The sequence below is a fragment of the Rhinolophus sinicus genome, linkage group LG09, assembly GCF_036562045.2.
Source record: "Rhinolophus sinicus isolate RSC01 linkage group LG09, ASM3656204v1, whole genome shotgun sequence".
Taxonomy (NCBI): domain Eukaryota; kingdom Metazoa; phylum Chordata; class Mammalia; order Chiroptera; family Rhinolophidae; genus Rhinolophus; species Rhinolophus sinicus.
The window spans coordinates 91,172,794-91,193,622 of record NC_133758.1 but is presented as its reverse complement, the minus strand read 5'-3'; the positions used below and the strand labels follow the sequence as shown (position 1 = coordinate 91,193,622).

General features: G+C 36.5%; 1 protein-coding gene across 1 annotated transcript in view; it reads left to right on the top strand.

Annotated features, from left to right (window-relative positions):
• THSD7A (thrombospondin type 1 domain containing 7A) overlaps positions 1 to 20,829 on the top strand; it is a 617,189-nt gene that overhangs the window by 454,070 nt on the left and 142,290 nt on the right. The window contains exon 6 of the mRNA XM_019726870.2: positions 20,518 to 20,673. Coding sequence (XP_019582429.2) covers positions 20,518 to 20,673 — 156 coding nt within the window. The remainder of the gene's footprint in view (positions 1 to 20,517; positions 20,674 to 20,829) is intronic.

The window sequence follows — 20,829 nt, the reverse complement described above, 5'->3', positions numbered from 1 at the left end:
CAAAGCCAGGTTTTTTAACTCTAAAGTCTAAACTCTATCAGTCATACTCTCCTGCCTTATGAATTTATTTTTGAGTAAATAACTGCATACAGCAGCTGTCCACAGCTTTATTAAAATCATTGGAAGTAAGCGCATTATGTCAAATTATCTGATAATCTCTGTTGCAAAAATAAATAAAAATGCCATAGAGATCTGCCTCTTATAACAGAAAATTGAAGGAAACTAGGCATAATTTAAGCCCTTTTCAGAATTCAACTAAGTTCATTCTCTGAGATGGCTCTTAAGGTCATAGCAGAGTCTTCTCTATGTTTATTTGAACCAGTATTATGTTGAATCATATGAAATTGTTATTTTTGTAGGTCAAGAGCTGTTGATTAGTGGCAATTTCATATGGTTCAATTGAATAGGAACCATCACTGTAGGAAATCAAGTCGCCTGGTGTGAACTACTCTGTGGCTTGGCCTTGTCACCATCAGAATCAAGCCTGCAGCTACTGGCTGTGAATTGTGGTCACTGTTTCCATGCGAACGATATGCATGTATGCTGTATGTGGTGTGCTTCAGAGAGGGTAATGATGGTCTTCTATAAAAATATGTAGATTTCCCCATAGTAGATACTTTTTTATGGGGTGATAACTCATAGTGAGGGCTTGAGAATGACTTGAATTCATCAAGCAGCTTTTACTCTATGTGCACTTAGAAAAGAAATCTTCTGCATTCAATGATGTGCTTTTCAATACTTAACCTATGTTCTACTTTGTTTTACGTAGATACTTAGAATAAAGGGAGATCATGTGATTTTAAGGATTCAATGGAAAAGGAATAGGGGGCAAAGAAAAATGCTCTTAGGAAGAGAATATCAAACTACTAATGAATATAGGAAAGATAATGTACAAAATAGGTGCCATAAGATCCTGTGACTTTCTTAGCGTAGGACAGAAGTTTTGTCTCTAAGCTTGGCATAGCGAATGCAAAGAGGAACACTACATTAATTATGAAATTTGCAGTGTCCGTTAGACAAGAGAAACCAGGTGTAAAGGAGAAGTACAGCAATTTCTGGTTATAGGGTCCCAAAATAATTCACCATTAGGCCTTCATAAAGATACTTGAACTGTATTGAATTACAATGCCATTAACATCTTTACAATAAATACCACAATTAATTGTATAAGGAAGCTTTTGCTTTAAGCAGTTTTTCTCAATGTATGCCACTAGCATAAATATGAAAACATAACTCAGGAAAAGCAAATCCGTGGGGGCTACAGTGATATGGTACAGATTTATAGGTCTCTGCTAAGCAAGATAACCCAGGAATAGAGTTCGGAATATCTAAATGAATGGGTGTACAGCTATGCCCTCAGGCAACGCTTCTCAGAGCTTTGATAGATATTGAGAGGCAGAGAGTTCCCTTATATCCCCTGACACAAGAATCTGGAGTACTGCTATTTTGCTTTCGATTTAGATACAGTTAAGTGCAGAGACACATTTTCCAGCTATCATCTAGGTGAGGATAGGATTAGCATCCTTAAAAGAAAATTGAAAGACTTGACAAGGACATAAACTTGAATAAAATATTATCCCACTTCAAACAGGGGGATGAGTTCAGGCTTAACTAGATGCAGCACAAAGAAAAAGTTTAGGCACAAATATAGGAAAAGCAAAGATCCATGTATCTATTCCATAGCTCATAATCCATAGCAACAAATCTGAAACAGATGCAAGGGAGACCCAACTTCAACAGAAATGTCGCTTAGAAGAAGCAATTTAACTTTCTGGTATCTTCTTAAAAATAAAATGAGTTCCAAGTATAAATCTATAGAATTAAATGAGCTGATTTGAAGTAATAATTATAATGAGGAGGAGGATTAGGAAGTATAATAGATACTATAAGTGAGACACTGCTGTTTTACTTTTATTTTCTTAGTAGACCCTCACTGCAAACCTATAAAGTAAGTACTATTACTACCGTGTTTCCCCGAAAATTAGACCTAGCTGGGCAATTAGCTCCAATGCGTGTTTTGGAGCAAAAATTAATGTAAGACTCAGTCTTATTTTACTATAATATAAGACTTGGTTTTTAATATAATATATAATATGATATGATATGATATAATATAATATGATATAATATAATTAATATAAAATATAATATAATATAATATTTGCTCATATTAATGTTTGCTCCAAAACACACATTAGAGTGATTGTACGACTAGGTCTTATTTTCGGGGAAACAGGGAATATGATATTAAGGTCAGAGAAGTTAAATAATGTTACAAAGGCATATAGCCAATAAATGTCATAACCAGGATTGTGAATCAGACATTCTAGTTCCTCAGTCTGTGCTCTTAACCATTATGCCATGGAGTTAAGGCTATTAATTGTAAGCAAGTTTGATGTAGGGAAAAAGTTATCTCCACTCTAAGTGATATTGGTTTTAGAATATGGGCTTTTCTTTTAAATGTATGTAACTAAAAAAATAACTATTACAGTTATTTTTATTTAATGACAAAACTATGCATGTATGATAATGCCAATTTTTATATTTTCTATAGCATGAAGCCATTCTTTTTTTTTTTTTTTTTTTACTTTTTATTTATTTTAAGTTTGTTTTTTCAGGACTCATCAGCTCCAAGTCAAGTAGTTGTTTCAATCTAGTTGTGGAGGGCACAGCTCCCACTGGCCCATGTGGAGATCGAACCTGCAACCGTGGTGTTACAAGCACCACGCTCTAACCAATTAAGCTAACTGGTGGCCCCAAATTATTATTTAAGCAATCAATATTTACATATCTAGGCAGTGTTCTAAGTGCTGAAAATAGAGAAGTGAACAGCACAGACAAGATTTCTACTTTCATAGAATTTGTATTTTGATGGAAAGAGGCAATAAGAAAAGAAATAAATAAACAAGAAATTATGAGATCGAAATAAGTATTATGTAAATAATTAAAATAAGGTGATGTGAGAGAGAATAGCTGGTAGTGATATAGTTTGGACCACCAGGGTATTTGTTTGGGTTCCCAAATTTATGTATTTAGCCCCAAATTTTTCTCTGAGGAACAAACTCATATACTGATCTTTCTGTTTGACATCTCTGATCATAACTAATCCAGGGATGCTTGTCTTCCTGCCACAAACACTTGTCATGGCAGAATAAATAAATGTTTTAAAACAGCATCAGAGTACATATATCTGAATGGTACAAGCTCCATGACCTGTTGAATAGATGTGGTAAATCCCTTAAAGTTACTTTACAGAAAAAAAAAAAAATCACTGACAGAATAGACAATACATAATAAGTGTTCAGTAAATATTTATTGAGTAAATAATGGACTTAGTAATGACCCGCCCCAAGAGTTTATATATATGATTACCAACTAATCCTTTCTCTGTCAGATTGTCTTCCTCTGATAGCTATGGAGATGAAAGTTCTAAGATATGCATATTTAGAAATATACCACAGAACCTGGTAAGTAGATATTTTAAATAACCAGAAAAGCAAGCATATTGGTAGGCTTCTGTTTCCAGACATAATTGAGTAATTGGAACCCTCTCGATAAGAATAACTATAAAATTGGGCAAATATACAAAGCAACTGTTTTTAGGCATTAAACAGCAAGCAGCAGAAGACTGTGATTACAATTGTGAGGTGACCAATGTCCTTGGTTGTCTACCCAAGGCTTTTCTGAGCACAGAACTAGAAAAGTGAGAACAAGTATAGCATCAGATCTTTCTGAACTAAGGACTCAGAAATCTGAGTTCCAGGCTGCTGAAGTGACTGGAAATTTCAGAGCAGGATATAGAGAAAGGAGATGTTCTCTGTGGGGAGTGATGGAGTCCAGTAGTCTGGTGGGTATACACCAGGTGCCCTTGGCCTAGGGCTGGGCTGCCCATGTGCAGAGTGAGACTCTTTGAAGTCTAGCAGAGATCCTGGGCTGCAAGGCTGGCTGAGATGTGAATGTATAAGCAGTACAATGCTGGGAGATATGAGAGTTCCGGCTTTTCAAGGGTGAAAAACATTTGTTAAGCATTGTGGGCCACATAGATTAAGAGTAAGAACCACAATGTCAAAGCCAAGTACAAATCTGAACCAGACAAGCCCCAATCCAAATGAAACCAAACCTGAAAAGATCAAAAGTACCTGCCAGCAATTTGATGTTTCACAGAAAAAAAAAAAAACTTATAAAGGAGTCATAATCCAGACTCTCTACAATGTACCAGTCACAAAATCCACTATCCAATTAAAAGTTACTCCACAAGCAAAATAGTAGAATAGATAGACCTATTATCAAGAAAAAAGCATTCCGTAGAAATATATCTTGAGAGGACCCAGATATTAGAATTATAGACAAAGACTTTGAGAAACTGATACACATATGTTCAAAAACTTAAAGGAAAGATTGTATTGGAGAGTGAACAGAAGGGAGTATGAGGAGAAAAACAGACATTATAAGAATATGGAAATTCAAGAATATAAAAAATCTGCAACAAAAAATTCACTCAGTGGGCATAACAATTGTAGATTACAAAAGAAAGGCTAAGTGATCTTGAAAACAGATCAATAGAAATTATTGGATCTGAGTAGGAAAAAAGAGGTTATTGATCTTAAAGACAGATCAGTAGAAATTTATCAGATCTGAAGAACAGAGGGAAAGAAGATTGAGGGGGGATTAAAAAGTATAAAGAGACTAAGTGAGTGGTGAAATAATATCCAGGTATCTATGTATTAATGATATCACACAGAGAGAAGAAAGGGAATGATCTGACAGAAAACATATTTGAAGAAATAATGGCCCAAAATTTCTCAAATTTGTTGAAAAAGAAGCCATCAGCTTTCAGATCTGAGAAGTTCAGCAAACCCCAAGCAGAGTAAATACAAGGTCAAATACAGCAAAAATACATTATACTCAAATTGCTGAACACAAAAAACAGGAAAATTCTTAAAGCAGCCAGAGGAAAAAAACACACAAAATGTACATGTGAATAAAGGTAACAAATGAGTGTTGAAATCTCATCAGAGACAACGAAGCCCGTAAAACAATGAAACAATGTCTTTGCTGAAAATAATTGTGAGATTTCTATATCCAGCAAAAATACCCTCAACACTGAGCTGGACAAGCTGACATCTTCAGAAAAATGAAAGCTGAGAGAATTCATTACCAAACAGTTAAAAAGAGTGTAAACTGTGAAGGTGCAATGTTTGAGCCATGTGATCTTGGACAGGTTATTTAACTTCTCTGTGAACCTATTTCCTTCTCTAGAAAATAGGGATAATAAAACTTGTAAAAATTTTAAATGAGAAAATCCATGTACTGCACTTAGAACCATGCCAGGCATATACAATGATCTCAATAAATCTGATCTAAAATATAAAGTATGGCCCTTGTTTTAGAATAACTTTTCCTCTCACAAGTAGTGTTGTGAGGAATAAAATGCTCCCACACTTATACCTTAGACCTTGGAAATTAAGTAAGTGACGTCAGGCCCCACTTCTCAACTTTCTCCCAGAATAACATCCAAATTTCCTTTGGGAAGGGCTGTGGAGCTCAGTTCCAGAGAGCTTCATCCGGTTGGAACCAAAACCTAGAGGAAAGACCAGCTTCCCTTCTCATATTTATGGCTTTTCAGATCTATTTGGTGCCAGCTGGTCTAATATCATTCTTCACAAATAAACGTGGCCTCCCAACTGAAATGCAGCTAAGCCCATTGGGCAACGCTTCCCTGACCAGAGAAAAGCCTCAGCCAAGAGGACCCTTTGATGAATCCATCAAGAACAGAGACAGAAGTCATCTTGACACAAGATCCAAGTGAAATACATAGGAGACCGATCCCTAGTTTTGGATTCACTTCTAAATGTCCTCTCAAGAGTTCTTGTCAGGTTGTATGCCACCTGGTCCCTCATCAAGGTGAAGCCAGAGACTTAAAGCCCATCCCTGCACACTTGCCTACGGTCCCTCTTGCTTGGGTGTAATGCTGATATTTTTTTCCCTCCACATTCAGTGATTCTTTGTGTCAGATTTAATGGAATTTAAACCATATAACTCTTCTTGTAAACTTTGAATGATGTGTAATATTAAAACACAAGTTCATTGCAAATTTTTAACCTGTACTTGAAACCATACAGAGATGCTTTGGGGTTAAACAAAAGATGAGCAAAGTGAAAAGGGAAGAGCCCACTCCATGTACACGGCTGTAGGTTTTTTCATTTTTACTGTCCAGAGGGGGAAAAGAATCTGAAATACACAAGAATAGGGAACTAAAAAAGAATGATAATAGTAGTGATTAGGAGTAGAGTTTTTAAGTTGCAAAACAAAGATTTAGAGAAAAAGTAATGAAGTAACAAATATGATACTTAACATACCATTAAAATAAAAAATGAAAAAGACAAAATAGGTAAGATTTTAAATGATTACAGTGGGCTAGAAGTTGATAAAGACACAAATGTATAAAGCTGAGATTAAAAAGTTAAAATCTGTGAGATAAAATGTAAGAGGGGCTCATTAATAATTAATAAAAAATTCAACTTAAAATGGATTAAAGACTTGAAGGTAAGACCTCAAATTATTAAACTCCCGGAAGAAAGCATAGGGTGTATGCTCCTTGACGTTGGTCTTAACAATGAGTTTTTTGATTTGACACTAAAAGCAAAGACAAGAAAAGCAAAAGTAAACAAATGGGGCTACATCAAACTAAAAAGCTTCTACTCAGCAAAAGAAACCACCAACAAAATCAAAAGGCAACCTATGAAGTGGGAGAAAATATTTATAAACTATGTATTCAGTAAGGGGTTAATATCCAAAATACACAAGCCAATCTGCCTTGTAGATCTTTCCCAGTTAGCCCTCTTTTTTTTTCTTTTTTTATCCTTTTCCCCTAAGACAATTTTACCTTCCCAGAAAAGTGAGTCAAGGAGCACCAATATCAAACTTCCAGAAGGATTTCCTAGTGAGGTTTGAGATCCACAGTGGCAGATATTCCAGAATATCCAGTATCACTCTTCTAAGCATTTTTACTTAAAATAATATTGTGTAAGCTTGGGGAAAGTATTCAAACTCAGCTTATGGGCTGTTGTAAGTAAAAATGTAGACTCAGTCTTAAGCTTAGAAAAATGTCCAGGAAGAAATAAATCACCAATAGAAAAAATAAAATACCACCGAAGAAATAATTCTTAATATTCTATGGCCAAAGACAATAGCAAGCAATTCGCCAGAGTGCATGCAGCTCTGTAATGTGCATGACATTTTCTGTAAGGTAAGCATTTAGTGCCACAGTGCTATGGCATCCTGTGGTCACCTTCAGCTCCAATCATGCATAGCTGTGTTTCTCAAGGGTACTCAATATTACTTGCATCAGAATAGGCTAAAGTGCTTGTTAAAAATCCACATTCCTAGGTTATTTCTAGGTTTCAATATAACTGTAATGAACTAGAATTTCCAGGCATGGTACCCAGGAGTCTGCTTCAGTAAAACAACCCCTCTCCCCACTCCTGCCCGCCCCCCCCCTCCAGTAACTGTTGAATGCACTGAAAATTGAAAAGTCACTGTTGTAAGGTTAAACTGGACCATGAAAACTGTGATTCTGTTCCACAGACTCAGAAACCAGTGACTTTGTCACATTCTGAAAAGCTCTAATGCTACATGATGACATTTTCCAACAGGTGATGTTGTGACTCAGCCACATTGAAAAAATTATTCCCAGGAGTAATGCTCTTTTTTCAAGGAGTCCTAACATGGACTCCTTATATGTTACCATGAATGGGGTGAACATTGGCAGCCCTCAGGTTAAAGCCTAATAAGAGGAACCTAGGCATGTGGGAAACTCCACTGTTGAAATGTCAAACCCGGTAATTTAATGCAAACCTGCCAGTTCAGCTGGCAGCTACAGGAATGGGTGGATTGATGGGAGGTGATGCAGCGCAGGGCAACAGTGGAGGTACAGGGAGCAGGAATTGGCGAGGTTGGAGGTGTCTGTCAACTGGAATGTTGCGTAGAGCACAGAGCCTTGATCTTCTGAAATGCAGTGTGAGAAAATGACTTATCACAGTCTAAATGGTCAAGAACAAGCAGAAATCATGCAATGACAACCAAGGGCTGGAGATCACTTGTTTGGACCAAAATCCTTGGATTTCTTCTTGATTTCTGTCTTTCATTTCCACAACCAGTTCCTCAGGAAATTGTTCTGGCTCCTCCTCCAATATCTTCTTCACCTCCACTATCGACCCCTGGTCTGATGATTTCTTGTCTTTATTACTGGAATAGCTTCCTCATAGGTAACCCCATTTTTCATGTACCCCCACCATTAATTCTCCACACAGCAGCAAAGCAGTCATTTGAAGTCTCACGTCAGGCTTTGTTCCTCTTCCCGCACATAGCCGTGCATCTATGGATGCTGCAGCTCACTCCAAGCCAGTCTCCCATTCCTCCACTCATGTCCTGACCCTGACTCCAACTCTTCTGCCTCTTACTCCTTGCAGCCTAGTCACTGGGGCTTCCTTTGCAGTTCCTGGAAGACATCTTCTGCCTGGAATGCATTTCCACCAGACGTGTGCTTGGCTAATCCCATCCCTTCCTTCCAGCCTTGTCTCAAATGTCTCATTCTTGAAGAGGCTGGATGTGGTCACCCTGTTTGACATTGCAACCCATGTCTCCCACACATACTCGAGACCCTTCCTCTACTTTTCTTTTTCTTTTCTCATAGCTCGTTTTGCCTATACCATACTGTCCCATTTAGTGTTTATACAGCTTACTGATTTTCTATTTCCTTCCTCAGTGAGAATGTCAGCTTCAAGAAAGCAGGCACCTTCATCTGTTTTGTTCTCTACTACATCCTAAGCACCATGTAGGTACTAGTGTGTATGTGGTACATAGTAGGTGCTCAGTAAACATTTGTGAAGTGAACTAATTAAGTAAATAGTCACAAGATAGATCTGATCCTGCCAAAGTGTAAGGGGGAAATTTAGGAATAATAACAAACGATTTGACAGACAATTAACTAGAATGAGAAATCCCAGATAGGTAAAAATAACTCGCTGAGCCAGAAAATATGAGTGAGCCTGGCATCAAGAAACTCATTATGACAACAGTGTTTTTGCAGATGATAAGTAGGTTTGAGGTTATAGTTCTCAGTTACCCACAAATCATGCTTTTGGCCTTTGCCTCAGAATTCCAGGTCATATTTTATTTTTGAACTCTAAGACATTAGAAGGAAAAGCTAAAAAAACTTCTTCAAGACTTTTGGCAAGTTCACCCACTGTTGATGCAATGATCAGGAACTGGGACTCTACATTTAGAATTCTATAAATGGAGATTTTGAGAAAAGAATGGAAAATTTCAGGAAAAAAATAAAACAGAAAACCTCACACTGGATACATTTACCTCTGTTTGCGTCTAAATTAGCGGTGGTCAGACAATAATGGTGACAGTCACCTGCTACGGAGAAACTTGAGTGAGTGCAGCTTTAGCCTAGATCTGTTTTCCCGGAAGAAGAGCAGGGAAAACTTGATAAAATGTGCCAGTGAATATGGTCACACTCTGGACTACACTTAAGTCATTCTTCACAAAGGATTTCTTTCTTCAATATTCCATCAAGCTTGACATTAGGGACTGAATCCTGCTCCCCCACCCCCACCCCCACATCCATATATTGAAGCCCTAACCCTCAGTGCAACTTGTTTTGGAGACAGGGCCTTTAAAGAGGTAATTGAGTTTCAATGAGGTCATCAGGGTGGGTCCCTAAACCAATGTGAGTGTTTTTGTTTTGTTTTGTTTTGTTTTTTATAAGAAGAGAAAGGGATCCTAGGAATGTGCAAGGACAGAGAAAAGGCCATGTAAGGACACAGTGAGAAGGCAGCCAGAAAGACCCCAGAGAAACCAACCCTGCTGGCACCTTGATTTTCAGCTTCCAGCCACCAGAACTGTGAGAGAATATATTTGTGTTGCTCAAGCCACATCGTCTATGGTATTTAGCTATGGCAGCCCTAGCAAATTAAGTGTACTTGGTCATCAGAATATATTTGGAGTGAGGGTCTGCATCGTTATATTGTGGAAAAAGTACAGGTTCCAAATGATTATTTTAATTTAGAATATCTGTTAATACTATTTGTCTGGTTATGTTAGGTACATTATAAATGGGAATTTGAGTCAATAATGGTGTGTTGCTGGAAGATTTCAGTGTGAGTTTTACATAGACTGTTCTACAATATGTCCTGTTTTTTTGTTTTTAAAGGGGGCGGGGAGAAACAACTCCATATTTGCAGTGTTGCAACAGATGGTACACCCCTGTAGTAGGAGAGCGATGTCCTCATCAAGCTGTTGATAGAGTTTGTGAAATTTAAATCATAGCAATGATTGGCATTACTACAGAGATGTGTATTTTGAAATCCCACTTATTTTTAACTCTTCTTGTCGTATATGAATCAGGGTCAGTGAGAGAAATTACCTGCCATTTTTATTCCTATAAATACTTCAAAGGCTATCACAGTTCTATTTTATTTGAGTCAAGCTGTGGGGATATTTGTTTTCCAGGCAATATGGCATGGTGAGCAGAGGCAGGTGGCCCTCTATAATTTCCGACCATCACCAATGGAATTTACAAATAGGGAAGCCGACATCAGTTCTGGAAACAAGGCGAGAACCCATCCACAGGCTAGGCTTTTAGAAAGGTTTCTATTTGTAAAGACGATATGGATAAAAGAATGAAAGAAAGGAGGGACCAAGGCAAAAGAACAAACCCTGTGAGAAAGAGTAGACTTTCTATGAGGAGTAGGAAGGGATCCCGACGGGACTCTCCCTGGCACCCAAACTGAGCAGAGTGACAGCTGAAGACAAGGCCCATCACCGGGGCTCTCCTGACTCCACTAACAGTCAGTATTCAGACCGCAGCCCCGATACAAGGTGAGCTGAATCCTTTATAGAGGGGAGATGGCTTTCTTGGAAGTTTGTATCGCTTACGAAGCTGGTCATATGCTTGTTCCTTCCACCATCAGTGTCCTCAGCACCCACAATTGGGAAGTTAAAGCTAGAACATACTGTGGAGGAGAAAAGAAAGAGCAATATTCTACTCTAGATTTAATCTGGACCTAAATGTCCTGTGTTGGAATACTTGGGAAGAACCTCATCCGCATTTATGAAATGTATCCGGGATAACTTCCACTTGAGAGTATGCCTAGGTCTTCTGTAACCCCGCAAAAATGAACAAACAGAGAAATCAAGAAGCCTATGTTAAAAAAGTACTGTAACTCCAAACACAGAGACCACTCAAATAGCTTAGCTCTGAAATAGTGTAATACAAGAAAAAAAGATTTAAAAATGGTCTGGGACCTCAGTCAACTGTTGCAATTTGTGTCTGCAACACAATTCAAGAGGTTATCCAAGCAGCAAGCACAAGTAAGCTGTGATCAGGCACATGGCCTGCGGATGACAGTCGTGGCTAGCCGCTCATGAGCTACACGAAAGCAGTGATGAGTCTATTGGATACAGAAGACATTAATTATGATGTAGAAAATGAACGCAAGAACTGTGCATGAATGCTTCCTAAACAAAGTCTAGAATGTCTTGAGTTAAAAGAAGAAAAGATTCATCAAAAACAATAGCTCCATAATGAGTTAATCATAGCCAGAAAGGAGTGGCAGTGAATTCTGAAGCACATTCAATCCCAAGAGGTAATTCCCAATCATTGCTTTGAATATGGTTACAAAATTGATTCAAGAATAAGTGTGTTCTCTGAAAAACAATACCCTATATTATTAAAAAGAACACAATGGGTTTCGTGTCCCCATTAAATACAACAGCCTGAGAAAGACAAGAAAGAAATTTCTGTGAATAAATTTGGGTACAAGAACATCTTCAAAAAGCCTCAAGCAATTATTGATACATGTAGAATTTAATTAATTTTCAGAATAAAGGCTTTCTCTATTTTCTTGACATAAATTCTTGGGAGTGAATTTATAGTGCCTCTAGCTGAGATTAAGTGGGTGTTGTGTAAACCATCAAATAGAACCTTCTTGGAATTAAAACTGCTTCGGCTAAATATACCTTGAATGTTATCACACACTAATAATAATTAAGGGAAAATAGAAAATCACCATTGCCATTACCATTGATCCCGTAGCCCTCTTTGTCATATAGGTGCTGTATCACACAATAGCAGGACTTTGCACAGAATAGATATTTAACATTTATTTCAACTGACTTAACAACAGAATAACAAAGGAAGCCATTAGTAACTGATTTTATTTTAGGTCTTCAGAATCACTTTTGTTATCATGTACTTAATAATAACGTTTGGTCAGTTCCTGTGTAGAAGGTAGAATTTAAATCCAAGAGAATTTTGTTGTAACTGTGAGTTAGAAATCAAATAAGCTTGTTTAAGATATACTATTTCAAGAAAAATGTAGATTTTTCAGGTAAGACAGTGGAAAATAAATACAGTATCAGTAGGTTTTGAGTGGCTAGAATGTTCAGCTGTTTTGCTAAATGGATGAATGAATTATTAAACTTATTGCATTTTCCTCAACCTTTGAACCCTAATATGTTTTTTGCTTGAGTACAGAAAGGGCATATCATTTTACAAATAGGTCTGCAGTAGGCTGCATGTGAAATCTCTGATTTAAACAATTTTGAAAATCCAAATACATATTGTCATGATAAAAAGAGTTAAAAAAATACACATGTGGAATATTTTTAGGCACTAGAACAAGAATTAGTTTCAAAATCATTATTAAAAATGGATGACAATCTAAACTGTCTCTTATTAAAATACTGAGGATTCATTTTCCAGATGAATGTCACTTCCAGTTCCTGCTGTCACCTCCCCAACACACACACAACAATAATCAAGCACTGATTTAAAATTTATTATGTGTTCTAGTCAAGCAACACTTTGTCTTACTGTGTTTCCCTGCATATAAGACCTAACCGGACAATCAGCTCTAATGCATCTTTTGGAGCAAAAATTAATATAAGACCCGGTCTATAATATAAAATAATGTAATATAATATAAAATAATATAAAATAATATAAAATAATATAAAATAATATAATATAATATAATATAATATAATATAATATAATATAATATAATATAACATAATTAATACCGGGTTTTATATTAATTTTTGCCCCAAAAGATGCATTAGAGCTGATTGTCCAGTTAGGTCTTATTTTTGGGGAGATACGGTATAGACCTCAGGGAGTTGAGGTCAAACATGAGGGAAGCACGTGGCTTCTACTAATTGTCATATAGTATAGATGAGTGGATAAGAGCATGGTCTCTGAAGTCAAATCCCAACTGCCACTAATTAGCTGTGTGACCTTGGGCAAGTTACTCTCTGTGCTTCAGTCTCCTCATCTTTAAATTTGGGATTCCAGTTGTACCTACTTCATAAGATTGCTGTGAGGATTAAAAGACTTCATTTAATAAATTCAATATAAATATTTACCATTGTATTATCAGTACAGGTGCAGAACCTCCCACTTTAATAGTAATTGAATTGGACATCCAGTTCTTGATATCTGGTAGAATGAATATTTAGTTTCCATTCCCAATTAGAATACAAAAGTCCGAATGATTTTCACTGATAGGCCAGCAGGGTTGATGTGGGATTATCTTGATAGCCTATTGTTTTATTATGTTAATATGACATACACTATAGTAGTAACCCCTATTAATTATATTTTAATTCATTCTATACCAAATGTATTTGCATGTGTATGTGTATCTGTGTATATACTATTGAAACCCCCTCACATATCCTTCCAAATCACATGGAGTAATAGTTTGAGGAATATCTAAGATTATGGAGGCAAACTGCCTGGATGTGAATGCAAAATCTATGATTTCCTAGCTATGTGACTTTGGGAAAGTTACTTAACCTCTCTATACTTAGTTTTTTCCATTTGGGGATAATTATCCCTCCCCCCGTAATGGGGATAATTGAATACCTACCCCATGGGGTTTTGTGAGAATTAAATGAATTAATATATGTTAAGTACTTAGAATGCCATAACATTATCTGGCACATAGTAAATACCAATAAGCATTTGTTAATAAATAAATCACATCTCACTCCATCCACAAGTAGATTCCCTATTTTAAATTTTATGTTTAACATCTCGTGCTTTTCTTTGTATATTTGACTTGCCCTTGTTCTTTAGCCAGAGTGTACCAGGAACACATCTGTGGTTGGACAAGTTGGGTTTATTTCTCATTGCAGGGAGTGGGAACATCTGTGGGCACAGCATGGACATCTGTGGGCATCTCAGTCACAGTGTCACAAAGGACTTACAGGACTTGAACTTCCGTTGTGACTTTTTTAGGAGGGTCTAATAAGTGTGCTTTGGTCTGGATTGAATGCTGTAAGAAAGCAAGGATAACTGTGTGGCCAGGTATCTTAATGCACCTTATTTGGAAGGAGGAAAGACTAGCAGGAGACTAAAGCTATAATTGGTGAAGAAACAGAGCTCATATTAGCTGGCAGAGGGAATTATTTGATAATTTTGATGGTTCTCACAGTTACCCTGTTTTTACTTTGACAAATCATGAAGTGGTCTTATTTTTTGTCTCACTCCATCATAGTACAGAATGACTTTGCTTGATTTCACGCTTTATGAAATTGTTGATGTCCAACAGGACAATGCCATGGCACAGCTCTGAGTGCCAGGCCAGCTGCTATTATAGAAACACCAAGGCCAACTGAAAGTATCAGGCCAGCTTCTAGACAATGGTGGCTGCTCTCCTCTTTCCCAGTCTTAAGTATTTATTCCAAATCATGATAATAGTGCTTGTTTTTTCTAAAGTTTATATGAATGGTATACTTTTGTATTCTTCTCTGATTTTCTACCCTCTTTGACATATTTGTGGGTTTCACCCTACTGATAACTGTGCTCTCATTCATTTATTTCTAACTCTGCTTAGTGTTCCATAGAATTGACATCCATAATTTTATACCCATTCCCTTTTTGTTGGACACTTGAGTTATTTCTGGAAATTTGCAATTATAAGCAATATTTCAATGACAATTCTTATAAATGTCTCTTGAGGTAAATGTCTGACAGTTTTTTCAGGGTATACACCTGGGAGTGTTCACATCTTCAACCATACTAGATTATTCCAAGTTTTTTTCCAAAATGGTGAGCATAAGTTAGATTTCCATCAGTGGTGTTTAATTGTCCTGGTTGCTTCACATCTTCTTCAGTACTTGGTAGTGTCAAACTTTTAAATTTCTGATAAACTGGTGGATATAAAATGTCAGTTTGGATTTTATTTTACTTTTTTATTCAGTCTGATCGTTTCTGGCTTTGAGTTGTTTAGTATTTTGTATTCATTTCTTCCAAATCTTATTTTATTTTCTTTGACCACTTTTCCTGTTTCTTTGTTTCTCCTTCCTTAGAGTTTATTACGGGAGTTTGTTGTTATTACATTGTTTCCCTTGTTTAGAGGTATTACCTTATATATAGAGATTACCTTAAAATGTTAAGGTCCAGACCCAAATGAATACAATCTCTACTTAATATATTTACCTTCCTAAGGGCTTTAGACTATTTTACCTCTGATTACCCTTCACCAACTTATGTACTATGCAGTCTTGAATTTTAGTCTTGTCTTGCTATTTAAAACTCTGTTAGTTTCCTGTTGCTCCCATAACAAATTACCACAGACTTAACACCTTATCTTATAGTTCTGTAAGTGAGAAATCGGACATGGGTCTCACCTTTTTGGAGGCTCTAGGAGAGGACCTGTCTCCTTGTTCATTCCAATTATTGGCAGAATTCAGTTCCTTGCAGTTAGAGGACAGGCTCTCCATTTCTGTACTGGTTGTCGGCTGCAGACTGTTCCCAGCTTCTAGAGACCATCCACATTCCTTGGCTTTTCTTATCCTCTTTCTCCAAAGCCTGCAATGGCAAATCAAGTACCTTTCATGCTTCGAATCTCTCCTGCTTCTTCTGACTCATCTTCCTGACCTGTCTGGGAAGTGTTCTCTGCTTTTAAGGGCTCATGTGATTAGAATGCGCCCACCTGGATACTCCAGACCCCTTTCCCATTTTTGGTTTGAACCCTGAATCATATCTGCAAAGTCGTTTTTGCCATTCAAATAACATCTTCACAAATTCCGAAGAGTAAGGCATGGAATCTTTGGGGGGCTGGGGGCAAGCATTATCCTGCCTACCACACTCCCCTATTTAATTATTATAATTATGCTTTTATAGCCAATGTTTTATTTTACTCACCTTTACGATTTTCTTTGATCACCTTACATGTGGCATCTTAGACTCTGTTTCTGTGTTCACTTTCCTTTTTATGAGAAATAAACCCTTGGAAAATTCCCTAATAATGGTCCATTAAACTTTCATTTTCTGTCTGAAAAATGTCTTCTTTTGCTCCTGATAATTAAAGAATTCTGGATATGCAATTCTAGGTCTCCCACCAGGCCGTTAAAACTGAAAGTTCTGTGATCTGTGCTCAGTAACGTGCCAGGAAGAAGCCAGCTTTAGGTTTCTACTACTATACCAGACCCCAGCTGTGAATTTGGGAAAGACTTTGAGGATTTTCCTTCTTGTGATTCCAGTTATATAATTAAGAGGTTTTATTTTAAAATAACGTATAAACTTATGCTTCCAGGAAGATCTAAGAGATGTAATTTTTTCTAATTCTTCTGCTTGAAAAAGAAAAATTTCTGGACAGTATGTAGTAAACAAACCATAAAATGACTCTGGAAGTTGGAGAGAAGGCAGGCAAGCTATATTGTACCAGTGTCAATATTTTGGTTGTCATATTATACTGTAGTTTTTTAAGATCTTATCATTGGGAGAAACTGCATAAAGGATATATAGAATCTCTGTGGAGTTACGATTTTGTGTAAATCTACAATCATCTCAAAGCATTTCCTTTTTAAACTAATACATTAGCTGTTCTTGGGGATTCTGCAGTGGTTGTATTTTCAGAATACCTCGTTGACCACATTGCTGTTAACAAAAGTCTTAAGTTTGCTTCCTATAATGATTTTTTTCCCCATCTGTAATGTTCCTAACATACAAATACAGAAATGTTTTGGACCTACAAAAATGCACTCATTTTTTTGGTTTGTTTTGTTAATTCTAGAAAAGTTCAGACATTTTTTTTGTGATCTCGTGAAGCATGCAAAGTAAGTATAGTTGAATATCTTTTAAGTCATATGAGAACAATAAAAATCTCACCTTTATTTTTATAGGCTGGACAATATGACTTTTTTAAAAAAAGTCTAATATGTATTAATATTTCTTTGGAACTTGTTCTTTATGAACAATGTCTTAAAATTATACAAGAATAATGACTAGGCCATTCTAGAAAATACACATCTTGATTTTTGAGAATATGGTATCAGCAGTAAATATTATGTTATATATTACAGAACTACAGGAATTATCAATTTAAACTGGAACTCAGTAAGGTCTCCAGGGTCTGTCCTTTGCCTCATTCACTGAATCATACTTATTCCAAATAACCCTTGGGCAATTGCAAAAATGTAATTGACTCATAGCTTTGAGAAGCACAGCTACTATCTGTGATTTACATTAATCAATATATACACTATTTACAAGAAAAGCCTATAATGAAAATCATGAAGGAATAGAATAATACACAAACAAACATGTACTCTCTCCTTGTGTTTCTTTGATAATGAAAGAACTTTACTATATAAAGACATCTATAAAATTGAAGTTATTTTTCAAAAACTGTTATCTCAGTGTTGACTTGGTTAGCTTAGAAGTTGAGAAGGTCTCGAGTATTTTGCTTTAAGCTATGCTTTCTCAAGCCTTTATTTATCACATTTCTCTCAAAGCTCAAGAAGATTTTTGTAACTGATCGTTCTCTTTGATTCATTCAAAATCCACTGAAAGCTTAAATTAAGCTTGAAATGGAAAGGGCCAGGAATTAGAAACACAATGTTTTAACCTGTTTCCTCAATGAAACCTTGGTTCCCTCCTAAAGTTTTTAACCTTATATATCAAATAAATTTCTTCAAGTTCTTATAGTCTTCACAGATGCATATCCAGTAGACTTCCTTTTATAGTCATTGTGATTTCTGAAACAATATGAACACTTAGGTTTAAAGTTACTTTTAGTCAAGAAGAGAAAAAGTGAAGACTTTTTACGTGATTACATACACGATTCTAATTTTAATGATGTTTGAAAGTTTCCACAAGTGAAGGAATTGCTTATGCTTATTTGCAGTTATAGTTTTCTACATACTGTAGATTTGTGTTAGTCAAGATTCTCCAGAGAAACAGAACCAATAGGATAGATAGGTGATAGGTAGATAGATAGACAGACAGACAGACAAACAGACAGACACAGATAGATGATAGATAGATAGATAGATAGATAGATAGATAGATAGATAGATAGATAATAGATAGATAATAGATAGATAGGTAATATAGATAGATAGATAATAGATAGATGGATGTTTATATGAGAATTGGATCACATTACTATGGCAGTGGGGCCACTGGTTCCTGCTTTCCCAGTACGAGGAACTCTGATGTCAAGTGTAGGAGAAGATGGATGCCCTAGCTCAAGGAAAAAGAGAGAGAATCTTCGCTTCTTCCACCTTTTTGTTCTATTTGGGCTCTCAATGGATCTGTTGATACCCCACCCATATTGGTGAGAGTGATCTTTTTCACTCAATCTACAGATTCAAATGCTAATCTCTTCCAGAAACACCATCACAGACACATCCAGAAAGAGTGTTTTACCAGCTATCTGGGTGTCCCTTAGGCCAGTCAAGTCAACACATAAAATTAATGGTCAAAAGACTCGTATGCCTGTAAGGATATTAAAAACAATTCATTTTATGTGAAACATGTATTATTGATGTCAAATTATGTTTTATATTCAGAGAAGTGAAGCATTTCTTTCTGTACTTTCTGTCATTAGTGTGCCAAGTACTTTCATTGTTGGAAAGCAATAAAATTAATCATTTTGGGCTTTGGCTGCATGTTAGCAGCAATTGTGATAAATTTAAGAATGCTCATGGTCCTCCGTATTAAGCAAACTAGGGGTGCCCATTCATTGATATTCACTGCAGCACGTGTGTTTGGGGTGGGTGGGGAGAAGCAAGAGGGGATGCAGATAGGCATTTCTAAGAGGAAAAAGAAAAAATAAAATCTATAGAATATTTTTCAGAACAGAAAATCAGTGCCAGAAAGAGGAGTTAACGTAAGAGCCTTTACGTGGTATTGATTGTGTATGTTTGTGTATGCAGAAAGTTGAGGGACGCACATGTACCTACAGTTTGCCTTAGAGTGTAAACTGCAAGCAGAGATATTTAATACTTTTATTTAAAAGTTACGATAATATAGCTTAATTTTTAAAATATTTTAATTTCTCTGTGAGCTTCTTTATGTATTTAGAATGTGATAGTCCTTTACATAAAGACAGTAAGATTATCAAAGACATCTATTATTTCAGTGCTTTGTGCCACAGGCGTGGGCATTCTAACTTATCAGAGGGAAACAAGAACTAGCTTTTATTAAAGGAAATGTGTGTCTAAGATATATACTTCTTAAAACTTTTAACAAAAGTAACTATCGCTGAATACTATACAAGATGCTAAACTTGATTCTCTTTTGCTGTCTATATAGCTTCAAATGTCTTTCTCACTTAGTCATTTTTAACCAGAAATATGGACACATCTTGACATTAACTGTCCAATGAGTCATTTTTAACCAGAAATATGGACACATCTTGACATTAACTGTCCAATGAATGCGCTGTACAAAATAGCCAAACTACAGGCATCAAAATAGAAAAGAAGAGAAGCAAGGGCAAGCAATATGTATCCATAGTTCATTGGTCAACTTATGAACAGACATGGACAATTATAAATCAGTCTTTTCAGCAATTCTGAGACTTGGATCACGTATGCACGTAATGTATTCACTAAAAGTCTGGAAAGTGTCTGGTGAGTCATGCAGCTGGAGGTAAGGAGAGATGCCACATTCGGTGGCATGAGCGCTTTCTCCATCCTATCCACCAGTTAGTTACCTGTCTGGTATTCAAAACTGGGAAGAGAGACTCCTCCCTCAAAAGGCACTCAGTGGAGATTTTTTTCCCATATATATAATGCAGTAGTCCCCTTCCTATTGTGTTCAGTTCTCTAAAGTAGATTCCACTTTCTTAGAATCTAACTATAGAATTTTAGAGATGAAATTGGCCATAAGGATTATTTCACTGCCTGGTGAAGTTAGGCTCAGCATTATTAATCATGTAGCTAATTAGTGGTAAAACTGGTGATCAAACAATCCATAAGACTTCTAGTCCTGTTTCTTTGACTACACTGTCCTGTTCCCCCCCCCCCCCCACACACACACACATTCCTTTTCCTTTTATTCTCAGGAGGTAGCTGAGAAGCATTGCAATAATGTCTTGGTGGCACTTCTTTAAGCATTTTCCTTCTCCATGTATTCAGAAGAATCATACCGTTGACCACAACAATTTGTTTGATGCTTTAGAAATCTCTCTGCTTTTCTGCCAACAGCCTCAAAGCCAGTGGATTTGGAATCTTGCGCTGGACCTGTCCCTAATACCTCACAGCTGTGCCACGTTCCCTGTCCTGTTGAATGCGAGGTTTCGCCTTGGACAGCTTGGGGACCTTGTACTTATGAAAACTGTAATGACCAGCAAGGCAAGAAAGGTACGTTAATAGTCACATGACATGCTTAAAACTCCCATCAGTTGAGTCAAAGCATGAATTATTTAACAATGTTGCTGTGTTGTTTCTTGCAGTTACTCATTTGTGGTTTTTTCCAGAATGGGTCAAGAGTATTGATTGCAAAAGATGAATAAATCT